At 34.2% G+C, this 16,454-nt stretch overlaps 2 protein-coding genes across 7 annotated transcripts in view; one reads left to right on the top strand and one right to left on the bottom strand.

Moving 5' to 3' along the window:
- The window catches only part of LOC120330454 (epidermal growth factor receptor-like), a 36,846-nt gene extending 33,098 nt beyond the window's left edge, over positions 1–3,748 (top strand). For all 6 annotated transcript variants that reach the window (XM_078118533.1, XM_078118530.1, XM_078118531.1 and 3 more), the window contains one exon: positions 581–3,748. In XM_078118533.1, the coding sequence (XP_077974659.1) occupies positions 581–1,023 (443 nt within the window). In that variant the 3' untranslated portion in view covers positions 1,024–3,748. The remainder of the gene's footprint in view (positions 1–580) is intronic.
- A 4,961-nt stretch (positions 3,749–8,709) lies between these two features.
- LOC120329587 (Na(+)/citrate cotransporter-like) lies at positions 8,710–16,367 on the bottom strand. The gene is made up of 12 exons (XM_039396243.2): positions 16,201–16,367; positions 15,674–15,939; positions 15,373–15,514; positions 14,224–14,427; positions 13,236–13,393; positions 12,676–12,798; positions 12,138–12,242; positions 11,448–11,653; positions 10,886–10,998; positions 10,306–10,467; positions 9,843–9,980; positions 8,710–9,693 (listed from the first exon to the last, which is right to left on the bottom strand). Exons 1-12 carry the CDS (start codon positions 16,306–16,308, stop codon positions 9,529–9,531), a joined length of 1,890 nt encoding a protein of 629 aa, XP_039252177.2. The 5' UTR covers positions 16,309–16,367; the 3' UTR covers positions 8,710–9,528.
- Between the last annotated feature and the right edge of the window lie 87 nt (positions 16,368–16,454).

Genomic DNA, 16,454 nt, shown 5'->3' with positions numbered 1-16,454 from the left:
GAGCAAATGATATATTACAGTCACAACATTTCAAATGTCTACACAGGGATAACATTAGAGCAGTGGTTCCCACTTTTTCAGCTTTATGGCACATCAACAATGAAATGAAAAATCGTGGCACACCTATCACAAATCCCATTTTTTTTAAACCTTCATCCGCAAACTTTATGCGTTGGCATTATGCATTAGGACAATGAATGACATTTATTTTCTATTCATAGCTCCGAGATTGTATAAGATTTGTTTATTAGATAATCACTTTTATTGGATATAAATAGACTTATAAATCTTTCAGTAAAATTGTTGTTCTTGTTGGGTTGTTGTTTCGAAAGAGTTGCTTTCCCTGCGTCTAATTGGCAAATCGATTTCAAATATCAGTAATTATAAGTCATTACAAAGCCATCTATATAAATATATATTATCCTGCTGGTCCTGTGCTGCAATATTTACTATATATTTTTGGAATTTGGTTATCCGAATATATTCCACTTAAAATAAGCTAGTGACCAGAATTTGAAGATTTTTTTCGCATATTTTAATCTAGAAATATTCCCATCATAATTAATTCGCCTCTTTTCAGTTCCGAAAAAAAATGAGGAAGGCACTTGTTTTAATAATGAAGAATATATGACGACAGATAGTGGTATAGGTGAAGATAACCAATCTATACTCTCTGCTTCAAACGGAATGCACAGTCGTTCGCATGGTACTACATATAACAATCCATCAAGAAATCGACAAAACTCATCTTTATCATCTGCAGGTAGCAGTAACGGAAGTCTCGGACCTCTAATAAGTTCGTCACCTTTACATAAAATACAAAGTGGCGACGAACAACCAATAGACATTGATCAGTCAGCAGTGCGATATAAACCTGTCCCGAAACCACGACAAAGTGTTAAACGTTCAAATAAGAACATGTCACCTAATACTGTCGGACTAGATAATCCAGAATATATGATGCTTAAAGAAAGTGTGTCTGACAGTTCTGCTTTACTTGAAGATAAAGGCAATGATACATGAAACGCAAATGCGAAGCTGTCTATATTAACTATATAATGTTTTATATATTATGAGGTATTTGTTCTGTACAACATTTTCAACATACAACAATGTTGCTTTTATTTTGTTCATTTTCTAATTGTTGCTGATGGCACTAACTATGTTTTAGTTTTAAATAAAAGTCAAACAGCTGGACGGAAATGTACGTACAATAATTCTCCTAATATCTTCAGTTTCTATAATTCTGTTGTTACAATATAATTTTAATACTTTAAATCAGTTGTTAAATTTTATAAAAATAAAATCAAGTTTTTTTTATGCAACAGATTCTATTATGTAACATTTCTTACTGACTATCAGCTAACATTATGTACCTCTATGTTTAAACGTCCAAATACCAAAAATCTAAGAATTCAGTTGTGTAATACATGAATATTCATACATCTTTTAAGTTATAGTAATCATAAATATCATATAAATTGTTCCATCCTTGGCATGGAGAAAATGTTACTACAATGTGATATCTGACAAGAGGAAATAAAATCGTAATCTTGAGTGCTGTATAATAAATTTTATATGTCTCTTGTTTTGTTACCAAATATATTTCACTTTGCATCTGTTTTTTTGCTCTTATTGACATGTTATCCTTTTCTTTTTTTTTAACCTGCGCTCTGATGTATATGTTGAAATTTGCTATAACTGAATAGGAAGTACTCTATTAATTAAAGAGAAAAGTGTTCATTAATTCTTTTTCTATCATACTTTCATGGTTTTTTAACTAAAATGGTTCTTGTTTCAGATTTTATATTAACATGCAGTAGATTGAGGCTTAAGTACAAATTTTATGTATTTTTTCCAAGGTGTAATAATCATACTGTTACTGCATTTCTGATGTGGTGTATTTGAGAGTTACTAGTAATTTGTCACAAGCGATAATTAACTAATATTGTGAGAATGTTATTGTATTTGTAAGCTGATGCTGAACAAAATGCTCTATTATTTCATTCTGCTGATTTTTTTTTGCTTGTGTGCTTTCTTGACCTGATTCCTTTGAAGCTTATGTATGGATAAGAAGATATTGGTGGTTTCATATCAGTTCTTTGAATTATAATTTTGCAATTATAGACTAAGAAAACATAGTGCATTTACATTGTGGTGGCATCGCACTTTCTGTATATCCCTGTAAATCAAAATTCTGATAAAATGTGGATTCATGATATAGCGCGATTTGGAAAACTAACTTTGACCATAGATTCATATAACTAGGTACCAAGTTATTAGTTATACAATGTTTAATTACCGTGCATTTTTCATAAAATTCTTATTCACCCCTACAGTTCCATTTCTTGCAATGCCTGATAAATCTATTGATTCCAAATAGTTTTCCAGATGCGAAAAATTGTACAGGATAATATGAACAACTATTATGTTGTAACTAAGAATTTTCATTGGAAAAATATTTTTATGTATACAAATTTATACTGATATTTTAAAACAAGTTATTGATCTTAATTAGTTACCTGGATATAAAATTTGAAGCACAAAAGGTGTCTTTGATGCAGATATGGATAAAACATCTTTTCCTATTGAAATGAGAGTTTTCCTATTGAAATGATAAGGGTTCTGACATACTAAATTGGTTAGCCTTAATATTTATTACTAGAATACCAAATGGGGGTAATAAACATCATATTTTGGATGATAAAACGAGTTGAAAATTTTTTTTTATGTAATTATGATCTTCAAACTTTTAGACAGGGAATGTGAAGAATTTTTCCTCTTATTTTGTGCGTCCAAGGTACATTCTATGGAAAAAGGTGTCGGTAGCATATTTTGTTACCATGATACATGTGTTCATCCATTCATTCAAATTTTGTTACTCACAATCAAGATTTCCACAAAGATATATCTTTTAAAAGTTCATTGTTAATCGTTGTCAAAGTAATAGGTTTTGACTCACAAGATGTTTTTGTTATTTAGTGTTTTACTGCAAAGAGATTTTTGATTATCTTGCACATTTACTGGTTACTGATAGATTTTTTGACTGCCATTTCACGGTATACATAGCATTATGGTCTTTGTAACAATGAAGCACCATGTTTAGTATACGCCCATTGAATCACTTCCATATATTATCAAATTGAATTTAGTTGATTCATATTCTTTATTGAAAATCATGATTTTTCAAACCTTTTCTGCTTCTAATATTTTCATATCCTTCTCATGGAATCTTTGATTGTATTTTAAAGACTACATCAGAAGTATGTCTGCTCATATTCAACTTGGTTGTATTGTTCCATAACATGCTTACAAAGATGTGTTTTGTGATTTGACTTAACCTCCTGGAGTTATTTTAAATAGTTTTGCAGTGCAAAAATGTATACTATTTTTCCTAAAATTCTTCGTTTTCGGTAAAGATTTGTATATCTAGTAATGCAGCATCAGACCCTTATACATCAGTTACTTTTCAAGGTATGACACCGAGTTGTATAGTGGCTGAATTAGGTTATAAAACCTTGTCATACATCTTCGGTTTTATTTCTTAGCGGATGATTTCCAATATTTGGTTGAGAGTTTTAGATTTTATGATTTAATTTGTTTTTTCTTAACTGTATTTTATTAGTATTCAGAATTTCAATCTACAATACAATTTTATTTACTGTGTTGAAAATCGAGTGTATGGCATCATCGACTCTTATTTGTACTTAATGAATGATTTTTTCTAATAAACGAAATGATGGGTAAATTTGTTGTTTCTGGACAGAAAGGATTTCTGATTTCACTTGTGAACTCGAATAAAAGTCTCGCCAATTATATATTGAAATGTACTGGAATTTTCCACCTAATGCACTTTTTATGTCTGATTTAGGAGTCTAGGAATCATCTGGGCGGCCTTGGCCCATTTAGGAACTGCATAGAATTTTCGATGGGGTCATTTTTGCGACCATGGTGTATTTACAGGAATGTCAGTTTATCTGTCAAAATGTAAATGTAACAACAAAAGATGCGTCACGGGCTACATAGAGTTTACAAATAATCCCGAGGGAGGGGATAGCCGATAAGACGGCGAGGTTGACGAATGAAAACCTCCTTTGGTGGTACTTCGGAAAAACACAGTCCATACCGGTAAAATAAGCACAGCAACGCAACATTTTGACGATAAAAAAAAAGACAATATGTGACTTTTTTAATTCGTTATGGGAAAGTCACAGGAGCGCCAACCCAAATATGACAGCAATTCTCCTTGCAAGGATGTGTCATTGACTTGTACAAGTGGAGCGCCTGCCTGGCGCTTGCACGGTGGAGATATCCAATTTTCATTGAAGTGTTCCGAGTCACTGCATTTGCATTGTTGGACACGTAGTGGACATAACGATCGTTTCAATATTATGTTGGTCTTGTTGGACACGTAGTGGACATAACGATCGTTTCAATATTATGTTGGTCTTGTTGTTGGACACGTAGTGGACATAATTGGACACGTAGTGGACATAACGATCGTTTCAATATTATGTTGTTGTTGTTCTTGTTCTTGTTGTTCTTTGACACGTTTTTAAAAAGTCGCTTTTCTCTTCGAATACTGGACCAATTGCTTTGAAATTTTCAGTGGTTAAAGATTAATTTTTTCGCTAGAAGGCTATTACTTTTGTTTATTCTTAAATTTTATATGAATCCTATGAGATATGATATTTCATACAAAATTTCGCGGTATTTATTTTTACTCATGGGAACACTGTTTTACACTTATTTCAAGCGGTTTCGCGATCGATTGTCTTGCTCAGTACTACAGCTACTGTAGGTCGGTACTGGTAAGTTGCCATACAGGTACCGTAACGCAGTGAAATTGACTTATTCCTTCCGCGGTATTACTAATGCTGCAATGCAAGTTTTATAGCCTATCGTATGCGGAACGGAATATCAGACCTACAGGTTCGGTACCGGTACTGGTAGCTCAGTACGTAAGTACGATACTGGTACTGGTGTCTTACCACAATGAAATTACCGTAACTTATTCTTTCACGGTCCTACCAGTGCAGTAATGCAAGCGTTGTAGCACTTGTAGCCTACTATATTTGTTTATTTTGACGAGAGTCTACTGGAAACAACATAAAATTTGAAAGGGAAGAATTGTTCTGTGATCAATTATCTGTCCTAAAGTGTAAACAACATAAAATTTGCAAGGGAACGACTGTTCTGTGATCAATTACGGTACCGTATATGGCCTACAGTGTACAGGTAAGATGCTGGCTGACTGCTCACCGGTACTGGTAGCTCAGTACGTAAGTACGATACTGGTACTGGTGCCGGTACCGGTGTCTTACCACAATGAAATTACCGTAACTTATTCTTTCACGGTCCTACCAGTGCAGTAATGCAAGCGTTGTAGCACTTGTAGCCTACTATATTTGTTTATTTTGATGAGAGTCTACTGGAAACAACATAAAATTTGAAAGGGAAGAATTGTTCTGTGATCAATTATCTGTCCTAAAGTGTAAACAACATAAAATTTGCAAGGGAACAACTGTTCTGTGATCAATTACCGTATATGGCCTACAGTGAACAGGTAAGATGCTGCCTGACTGCTAACTCAGTACCGCTTTTAAAAAGTCACGTTTTTAAAAAGTCGCTTTTCTCTTCGAATACTGGACCAATTGCTTTGAAATTTTTAGTGGTTAAAGATAAAAATTTTCTCCAGAAGGCTATTACTTTTTTTTTCGCTATGACGTCATCAAAATTATGTGACTCTACGTGTCCATATATTTGAGCATAGCTCTCTTGTTTTGATGAGAGTCTACTGGAAACAACATAAAATTTGAAAGGGAAGAATTGTTCTGTGATCAATTATCTGTCCTAAAGTGTAAACAACATAAAATTTGCAAGGGAACAACTGTTCTGTGATCAATTACCGTATATGGCCTACAGTGTACAGGTAAGATGCTGCCTGACTGCTAACTCAGTACCGCTTGACACGTTTTTAAAAGTCGCTTTTCTCTTCGAATACTGGACCAATTGCTTTGAAATTTTTAGTGGTTAAAGATAAAAATTTTCTCCAGAAGGCTATTACTTTTTTTTCGCTATGACGTCATCAAAATTATGTGACTCTACGTGTCCATATATTTGAGCATAGCTCTCTTGTTGTTCTTTGACACTTTTTGGACATCTAGTGGAAAATCTAAAAATCCGCTTTTCTCTTTTATTACTGGACCGATTGCTTCGAAATTTTCACTGGTTAAAGATGAAATTTTTCTCCAGAAGGCTATTACTTCTATTTATTTCAAATATTTCTGTTAGCTCTGTGAGATTTGTTTTTGTTTGCTATGACGTCACCGAACGTTCTGCGGACGCATAGCCGACACTCTTCTTCTTTTTGATCACGTGCCATCGAACGTCGATGGTTCGTAACGAAGTCCTTACGGTACTTTGTTACGATTTTTTCCTTACGCTGTCTTACTACGGTACCGGTACTGTACCGTACAGTATTGCAATAATGTTGGTTTTCTTTTCTGCGGGGACGTTACCGTACCGCCTTAGCGAAAGTTGGAAGTCATACTGTACTGCTTCGCTTGGTGTGAATATATTCGCAGACTGTGATCTGACGGTACGGTAAACCGTACTGTACTGCGAACAGACGTGTCCATATATTTGGGCGTAGCTCTCTTGTTCTGTTTATGTGCGTCTAGGGTTATATGCACAAGTCAAATATTTACCCAAGCGTTTAATGCCGTTTACTTTGGGGAAACTTTTATTGAGTTTAACGTCGTAGGATGAAATACGATTCACACGAACTTAAATCAGATCTTTTGTACACCCCCCCTCTAAGACAAAAAAAATGCCAATGCTCAAAATTAAAAATCATCCAGTTATGGGGTGGGTAAAAAATGCAGATTGCGCTGAAAATCAAAATTTTAAATCATTTCTAACCTTAACCCCTACTGGCTATTTACAATTTCCTTATTTTAAAACGTTGCGGGGTCTTTTTCTCAAATCTCACATTTTTGCATTAGTGGCAGTGTACAAAAGATCCTAAACGTAAATGATTTAACACTTTCCGAACTTCCGTCCCATTTGATTACATTTGTTTTCGCTTAGGCAGCATATGCATTGTTCTATTGACGAGCGTCTAGGAATAATCACAAGCCAAATATTTGCCCAAACGTATGGCACTGTAAAAATAGCTGTGAATTTACTTGTATTGCAATTAATGTCAATGTTGATGGATATGGTTTTACCTAACGACAATATTTCTATATATATCCAGGGTGGTCCAAACCCAGGCCTGCGAGTCACAAGTGGCCCGCCGCTTGATTATCTGTGGCCCGCGTCGCATTGGCGCGAGAGTGAACAAAATTCGCATTTGGTGTTGTTTCGTCATAAAAATAACTATAGTAAAATCTTTCGAAATATTGTTACCTCACTAATGTCAATGAATTGACTAGTGTTATAGTTAGCTGTGGCAACTGGCGAAGTTGAATGACGTGCTCGGCAGTCTAAATTGTTAACTGGCTTTCTATTTTTTGGTCGGGAATATATGCTAACAAAATTGACTTCATAATAAACTAAAAATCGAATGAGAAATCTATTAGCCTAGGTTGGCTATGTCTGATAACTAAATATTAATGCAATGACCGAACAACATAATTCCCGAGTGTTTTTAGCAACCAGCCTAAACAGTGTTACAAAAACTGCTGCCTATATGTCAGAAAATTTAGTAATTACCCTCCTGGATCTCAAATTTGGTGAAATTCGGTAATCAATCATTCTGCAGTTATTTGTAGGTTAATTTTAACATGAGTTTGAAAAGAAAGCTGACCAACAGATTTTTACTGGATATCCTATGGGAGGGAAAATATCACAATGCTTGCTCAATATGTCTGCAAGTTGTGTCGGTGACAATCTAAAACGGTATTTTTCCTTATGACACTTTCTCCGTTATGAAGAGTTTGAAATCTTACACTAAATGTAGATACAGTAAGATTTTTGCACGTTTTATTGAGTTTTTAGTGGGTTTTAGCTTGGTAAATGACAAATAATGATCAATGTGTTTGGACAATATAAAAGTGTTCGTTTTGTATTGCATTATTTACCAATTCTTGGCAGTATTGTGGCCCGCGAACAATACAAAAATAATAGTGTGGCCCGCGAGGCCAACATCCTTGGACCACGCTGATATATACCACGAGTCAAATTTGTGGTCGAATGCAGAAACACTTCTTCTCTTTTAAAAATTAAATTTCAGTTACACGAAACCGCAGTTGATTAATTAAACGGGAGCGTAAATTATCCTGATATGCAAAAAAAATCGTCTCAGCCTCACAGCCTAATACAACGTTATCAGAGCTTGTTTTTTGCTGTGTGAAGATGGGTGTTAAAATAACTGACTGCATTATGTTATATACTGGGGCAATCGTTTTCTTATAGCGAGGAAGTACACAGTAAATCAATGTCGAGCACCGTCGTAGGTATTCTCGTTTACATATAGTTTTACAACACGATAGTCACATATCAGCATGCTTAAATCGCCGCACGGAATCTAGGATAATACGATATTTTCAGCTTTGAGAAAATTTTAACTTACTTGCAAATATACAAGTTGAGGGATTTTAATTTTTGTGATTTTGTATAACAAATATAGTACCTAGATTGCAAATTCCGTGTCGTAGTCTATCCACCTGCCCACTTCAATTTACTAAACGGAAAGAGCTTTTTTATTACTATGAATTGTATTGGCGCAATATATTGCAAATATATATAAACTGAATACAACCTGTAGAATTGAAAACAGTAACTGTATAAAGCTTTGGGTCTCCACAAAACGATAATAATCAATTATAATTAATTACTTGTCGGAGTGTAAATCTATCATAGAAGAGGTAAAAAATAACACCTGTTTGCATTTTGAAGGATTTGTAAGAAAAAACTTTGTATTGCCAACTGCGATACCATGGTTTGGTGTATTGAACCAATTATAGTCCGCACCCGACTTGTATGTTTGTTCAGGCATTTTAGGGTTGGCATCAAGTTAGAGCATTGTCTTTGCTTATTCGAAACGAGCGATAATAGCGTTCAAAAAGTAGATCGTTTTTTATAAAGCACATAGCCTTTTTAAAATGAGTTCATAGTGCCATAACATGGGACATATCCTTTTCAGAATACAGGGAATATTGATTAGACTGGTTTTGTGTCCAGAATATGTTCTACTTTACGAGCTCATATTCAATCACAGATAATTTTGTGATAATAAATTTAAATGAGACAATAATTTGAACAAAGTGTTTGTGAAATGAATTATGAATTTGAATCCAGCAGAGGAGAAACATCACCTCAAAAACGGACAACAGCCTTATAAAAAATGAGTGTATTTTGAAATACGATATGTTTAAACTAATTGTTTTTAAAATGTGTCTATGAGTAAATTACTTTCAGTAGAGTTTTTTTTTGTAAAATAGCTCATATGATCACTATTTTTTGTTTTGATATTTTATAAAATTATATGAAACCTTCAAAAAATACTTGATTATGTAACATTTATATAAGAGGCATCATTGTTGTAGGAGGGTCTGTAGGACCAGTATAGTTTTCTGAAGCCCAGTAAGGAAATTCATCGAGACCATAGAAAGCTATGCCGTATGTGTTTACGAATACCATTAATATTAGAATTCCGAGTAAATTTAGCATCCATCCAGCCTTCACCTAAACGAGAAATAAATGTTCTAGTATATATATCAGAAAATTTAAATCTAGAAAATGAATTAAATTCGAAACTCCACAAGTTTTGTTTTGAAAAACCAACATTTAAATGTTTTTCCTAAATAACGTCAGCATGTAAAATCATATCTTACCAGATCGACCACTTTTAAGTGACCGTATGAAAACGCGATAGCGTTTGGTGGTGTCGCAACCGGCAGCATAAATGCAAGTGACGTTGATACCACGGTAGGTAATAAAAGATAGAGGGGATGAATTTGTGCTCCTTGTGCCTGAAAATATAGCACGTTACAGTGGTTTATATCATTTTAATGTATTTATTAATCGGACTGAAGCAATTTTGCTTCCAGTAATCAAATTGGAGTGGAGAATACCCCGTCCTTCTGCGGTCTGATGGCTCTTTAATACAATCTCTAATAATTATCTATCTCTAAGAGAATCTCGTTTTGAATATTGTATATGATTGTTTTTAATGGTTTAAAAACATAAACTTAACTTGACCTGAATCGTACTACAAAGCTGAATATACTAGGTATAGACGAATATTCAATCTCTTATATTATGTTTACCAGATTAGGCTTTCTAAGTAAAACTTACCAATTCCGCTATGATAGGAACGAACAGTGAAGCAGTTGCAACGTTGCTCGTACATTCAGTAAACAGACATGTTATCACAGTCACTATCAGACATATAACCCAATTCGGTAAGCCATTCAAGAATAATAATTGTTCTCCAAGCCAGTCTGAAAATCCAGAAACCTAAGAAGTGAAGCAATTTTATGATTTGTTATTATTCCGATTCTATGAGTATGTGTGTGACAAAGCTGTTTTAAAAATTTTTTTTGATAGAATTGAACTTTTTCTTATCAATGTGCACGTCGCGTGTCAAGTTGGAATTGAAAGTTTTTATTACCAATGATTGAAATTGTTCGGATCTATCAAATTCATTAGTCTTCATTTTATTGGGGAAACTGTTTAAAATATGTATATACGTATGTGCTTGCTAAAACGATAGCGCCATGAAAAGAATTGTGCCAGATGCATATTGCCGACAACAATCAACAATGTTATCCAAGATATGCGTTATTTGATCATACCTTGCTAGTAAAATTATCACGTGCAATATTGTTATACGAGTAGGCATTTGTATTTGTTATCTATACGGCAAAATTCTTACAGTAGCTCCTTCTGCAAGTGCAAATCCTCCACCGAGCAAGAAGACAACATTCCAAGGGAACATGCGATGCACTGTAGGCCAATCCAACACAGGAGGTACAGGCTTTATGTCGTCTATATTTAAATAGAAATTCCTCATTAGTATAGGAGTTAATTTTTTTTTTATCGTGTCAGTTTCATTTTTTCCGTTAACTGGCAATTATTGTTATTTCCAAAATTACTAAATGTGACCAACTCGAGTACAAGCAAAGAATTATTCCCATTTTGCTCGAAGAGCATCCCGGTTGAACAATGGACTGGCTGATCCATTCCATTAATGTTTTTAAGCTTATACTCGGTTTTCTACTTCCGTACACTGTTTCTACTTTTAAACATTGTCTATTCTATATGTTAACAGTATATAGCTATACCCTACAAAAGATTTATCATCACTAAAATGTATGTAAGATGTAAATTTTCAACTTGATTTTGAAAACAACACACTCAAAATCTGTTTCTGTCATATTTCAATGCATACGAAGTCATCAAACTTTTATATAATCGTTATCACGCTAAACACTCACTAATTTTTTCGGGTCTTTTTCCCAAAAATGTTGGTCGCTTGGAGGGTAAGAAAAATAGAAGACATGCCATGGTCATGGCTACAGTTCCATCGCTAACGTAACCATCTTTAAACAATACAGACCAACCAGGTATAAAACCTGGGTCTCTGAAGAACCATAGTAATGCAGTCGTGGTGAAAACAATCAAAACTGTGACTTCTGCCCACCTGGAAAACAAACCATAAATTAAATGAAGCTGAATTGGATTTGCTATGAACTTGAACGATCGATAAATATAAAAATTATAATTCAGTTTCAGGAATTAGACACGATATAATGGGATTAAATATAGGTTGTAGTCATCGTGCCATTAACACAAGACAGGCGTGTGTGCTGTGCCTGTGAGGATGATATTGGTAATTGTGGCGAAGATATCCTCGTAGTCCTAACAAGTCTAGGAACAAATCTTCGTAGGTCAAGGCCTTTCAGTTTTCCATTTATTTCAAACTTTTCATTGTGCGCCACAATCTTGTTGTTCACCAAGGAAATCACACCAAGCTTCTGTGCGAACTGAGACAAAGTCAAGAAGTCAGAAATAGCTTGTACTTGTACGTTTTCTATTTTTCTTTTTTATTCACAAATTTCAGACTAAATGTTAAAAATTAGTAAATTACATATAAGTTTCACAAACAATATCAAGGAAAATGTAACCTTATATCGCCCAACTTTGCATATTCCCTCACTAATAATTCATTCACTCTTCTGTCTCTCTCCGTCTTATTTCCACGTCCACACCATGTCCGAATACTCTTAATACTGTTAAGTAGTTTTGACAACATAATTATTTTGTGTTTTCTCAACTGTTGTTATGGTAGCAAACGAAAAAACGATAATGTACGATGATGTAGTAGGCTCGCAATGTAATTGCAAGAAGACTTTAAAATTGCCGTGACTGTATAAACCTCACTCTTTGAATTTGAATTTTACTTTTCGGAAATCGAATTTCTCTAAAATCCAAGTAGTTCGTCATATTATTGTTTTGTTTGACTCGAGTTTTCGTTTCCATGTTGACAAAACGTTTTTGATGCGGTTGGTCAATGAACCCCTAAACCGACTTTTCATTTTTGCTATGTAAAAAAAAGAACTATCGTACAGCAATACATCTAAATTAAGTAATCAAGATAAAATTTTGTATTGGGAATTCTGTGATCTATACATTTCGATATATTAGTCAAAATATTTAACTTACCTGAGGTCTAAAAACAACCACATCAACCAAATATAGGAAAGTAGAAGGAGTGACAATGAAAGAGGTAGATGATATGCCATCCAATTACTGAATGTTATAGGTGGTTCAGCGTCCGGAAAGAGTCTAAAAATATTATATTAGTGATTAGTGAGAAAATAGGAATCCGTACAACAAATTTTCGGATAAACATTATATAAAATATTTGAAGATGAAATAATATGACTTGGTGTAAGATTTCAATATCAAGAATCGTACATTTTTGTAAACCCATATTTGCATTGTCTAGATGCCTTAACTTTCATCACTTCTTGTGAGTTGTATCGTAATGTTTTTTCCCTTAAAGATGATAATACTGTTTTTTTTTACTATTAGATATAGTCATTTTTTTCACCAAAGTAACAATTTGGTTCACTCGCGCATGTTCCACTATTTTAACATCTTGATAGAAAACTTGAAACTTTCATGAAAATTGACAAAGTTTTTTTCATATTGCCATACCAAAAATAAAATATTGATTTACTTAATATGCAAAATTTACTAAAAATATATGATAAACCGACATGGGATATTGTCCAGCAAGCACAAGGTTCGGTCCCGTTCCAGTTAGGGTAGTTATTCCACCGATACTTGCAGCGTACGGAACACATAATGTTAATCCTTTTTCCAATTTACCGCTTTCATGTTTGGGTTCCGGTTGTACCACTGCAACATCATTCTCCTGAGTATTAATAATGAGATTTTACAATTTGAACACATTACTTCAAAATTACTGGTATTTCATTATAATTCATCTGTTTTTCCTGTTTTAGCGTATTCATTTGATTGGTAATGACAAGTACAAAAATGAGGATCTCGAACAAATATAATGCGTTTCATTTTTCTTCAAATTCGACAATGAGCATTTTGAAGTCACGCGACAACTCGATCAGAAACAACAAAGACTAAATTGCCTCATCCATTTCTTACTGTTAACTATTGGTATTCAGTCTGAGATCTTGATCATTTATCAGTTCAATGTTGACCATTTTTCAAGTTGACATCTCAATTAAAATATGTTTGTTTTTTACGTTGGGTTTGAATGTCGTGTTAATCTTTATTTACCTACGTGTAGTTCTATGCTATAATGATTTATAGTCTCAGTAGCTTCTGACAGTTTAATTGTTGTCCGTAACTTGGAGCTCAATCTGCTATATTTCTATGTGAGTGCGCGTGAATTTGCTTTAAAAAAATGCTTAATGAAATGTAAAAATAGGGGCGGCAATAAAATAAGCCAAAATCATTGATTAGCCGCTTTCTTTTTCCTATTTCAAATAGTGCGTAATAAATTCTTACCTTTTTTACAAATAAATATTTGGCTGTTACTGTGATAATACATCGGACTGGTAATACTTATTTTAATAAGATATATAATACGATCTTTTTTAAGTTTGTATACCTTTCAATGATTTTTACCAATTTGTCTATCAACACGAAAACGCATTGTTTAAGCCACGAACGTCACGCTGATAAACAGCAGGTAGCGATGCCGATGTCTATAGAAAGGGAGACCTTTGAGGCAGTTTCAGTTTCTTCAGCTTTTGTAGCGTCATTTACTGAATCAATATCTGATTCGTCGCTTTTGAATGTTGAGTTTTGGTAAGATTTCACTCCATCCGTATTTGATTCTGTATTTTGACTTTTGACATCAATATTTGTTGTAGTAAATCCAGTTGTCTTTTCCAAGTCCGGTTGTTCGGGCCCATCCTCCAACTCCTATTAGAAGTAATGCATAAATATTTAAATGTGATTTTCGAATTTATGATAACTTTGATTGCCCATTGATTGATATATTTGATTGCCTATGAGCACACACATTCTTCAAACCCTATTTAAAATTCATAAATGGGCTCCCAGGAAGCAAATAAGATTGACGACCGTCTTTAACGGCACAGTGTTCACAGCTGTTTTCTCAAACTTCGATTTAAATTACACAATCAACTCGTTCAAATTTTCCTGCTCGATGAACTGGCAGTAATAGAAATACCGCTTGGAATGTCATACACGGCGGGTGTGACATAGCTCATTGCTTCAATTATAAAAGGCAGTTGAATTGTATTGTTAAACATGGCCATTTCAGCACGATATCCGATTAAGCGAGGATTGTGTTTGATAGTTGGGAACAGAGAAACTTATTTTTAAGGAATCTAGTTCAAACTTGAGCGTTTTACGAGCGATGCTCAAATTGACAAAATAATTTGCTGAAATGAGTTTTCGAAAATATTATTTTAAGCTGACGTGACCAATTGCGCCAAATCAGGTTGATATTATAGTAAAAATTATTCACGTAGTTTGAAGTCTCTAGTTTCAATAATTTCCTACTTCGTTCATTAGCATATATACTATATATTATAACACTTCATGTTAACTTTTTGTGCAAATTAATAATAAAAAAAACATTTAAGGCATCTATGTTCACTTTGTTTTGAAGTTAACAGGGCTGCAATGAATCAAAGCAATATCAATGACCGAGTGTCTTTCCTTGCACACACAGACATTTACATCAACGGAATTTGCTCCCCTGGACATTCTGGGTTCAATCTATATACCGTTGCTTAAATCTGTGGGTGCAAAAGTATGCAGGTACAGATATCATGAATGCAGTTCGTGAATACAAATCTGCTGTTGCCATATTATGAAAAAAAAATTGAGTAAAATCACCTGGTCATTTTGGTATTCGCTTGGACCTCGAACCAACTCACCCAACACAGCATTGACTATCGGAATCATCATCGCTGTGGTTGCAGTGTTTGAAATCCACATAGACAGAAAATACGTAGGAAGCATGAATCCAATCATAAGACTGAAATAAGTATATACTTTTACCATGAGTTAAAATGCAAAGAGCGGTTTGGAGATTGCAAAATATTATATAAAGAGAGTAGACGATGCAAATGTGAAAGTGCCAGACAGGAAAATTAAGAGTCTGATGATTGTGGTAAATAAGAAAAAGTTAACTCACCTTTCTGGCTTGCTTCCGACGGCCAACAGCACTCGCAGTGCAATTCGTTTGTGCAGGCAGGTATGTTCAACAGCCACAGCAATCATTAGGCCTCCAACAAACAGCCAGTTCGTGTCTTTTAAGTAGACGACGCTCACCGCGCTTGCGGGCATAATTCCCATGAGTGGAAACATGATGAGAGGAAGAAAAGATGTTACGGCCAAAGGTAACACTTCAGATATCCAGTAAGCAGCCATAATAATAATGCAGTATCCACATGCTGCTTCCTGAAATGTTAATAATGATAAAAAGAAGTCAGTATGTTCGTTAACTTGTCCCTATACTATCAATAATTCTGAAGTAACGCAGTCTGCCTTGTACTTCATCTGTTCATTTTTCAACACACGTGAGAAAAGTACATATCTCGATTCGATCTCAACAGTAATTATAAAGCCACGCCCACAATATGCAGTACATTTTTTACATAGTTTTTAGCCAGGCAAAGAAGGTCTGAAGAAATTATGGGAACACAGAAAAAAAACTCTTACCGTTGAATCAAGTACAATCGGAATTGGTAACATAACAATGGGAAGGAGAATCAGCAGTAATGTTGACCTGAAGTTCCATAATATTTTGAAAAATTCTTTTATTCTCATATTGCCCAGTTGTGTACCAATTTAAAAAGGAATAGTCCTAAGTAACTGTAACATTTATATATGTAGAATAAATCGCTTTTGATTAATTGTGATAGAACTATATGGTCGTACAATGCGGAAGCCTGATTTTTCATTCTTTCGCAAAA

Source organism: Styela clava, chromosome 12, assembly GCF_964204865.1.
Source record: "Styela clava chromosome 12, kaStyClav1.hap1.2, whole genome shotgun sequence".
NCBI lineage: Eukaryota > Metazoa > Chordata > Ascidiacea > Stolidobranchia > Styelidae > Styela > Styela clava.
The sequence above is the reverse complement of the archived record's forward strand: the minus strand, read 5'-3'. Positions and strand labels throughout refer to the sequence as shown.

Coding starts and splice junctions, on each gene's coding strand:
- LOC120329587 (XM_039396243.2), bottom strand. CDS start 16,308: ATGAGAATAAAAGAATTTTTCAAAATATTATGGAACTTCAGGTCAACA. Junction 15,940..16,200: donor CGATTGTACTTGATTCAACG/GTAAGAGTTTTT, acceptor TTAACATTTCAG/GAAGCAGCATGTGGATACTG. Junction 11,654..12,137: donor GCAAAGTTGGGCGATATAAG/GTTACATTTTCC, acceptor TTTGTTTTCCAG/GTGGGCAGAAGTCACAGTTT.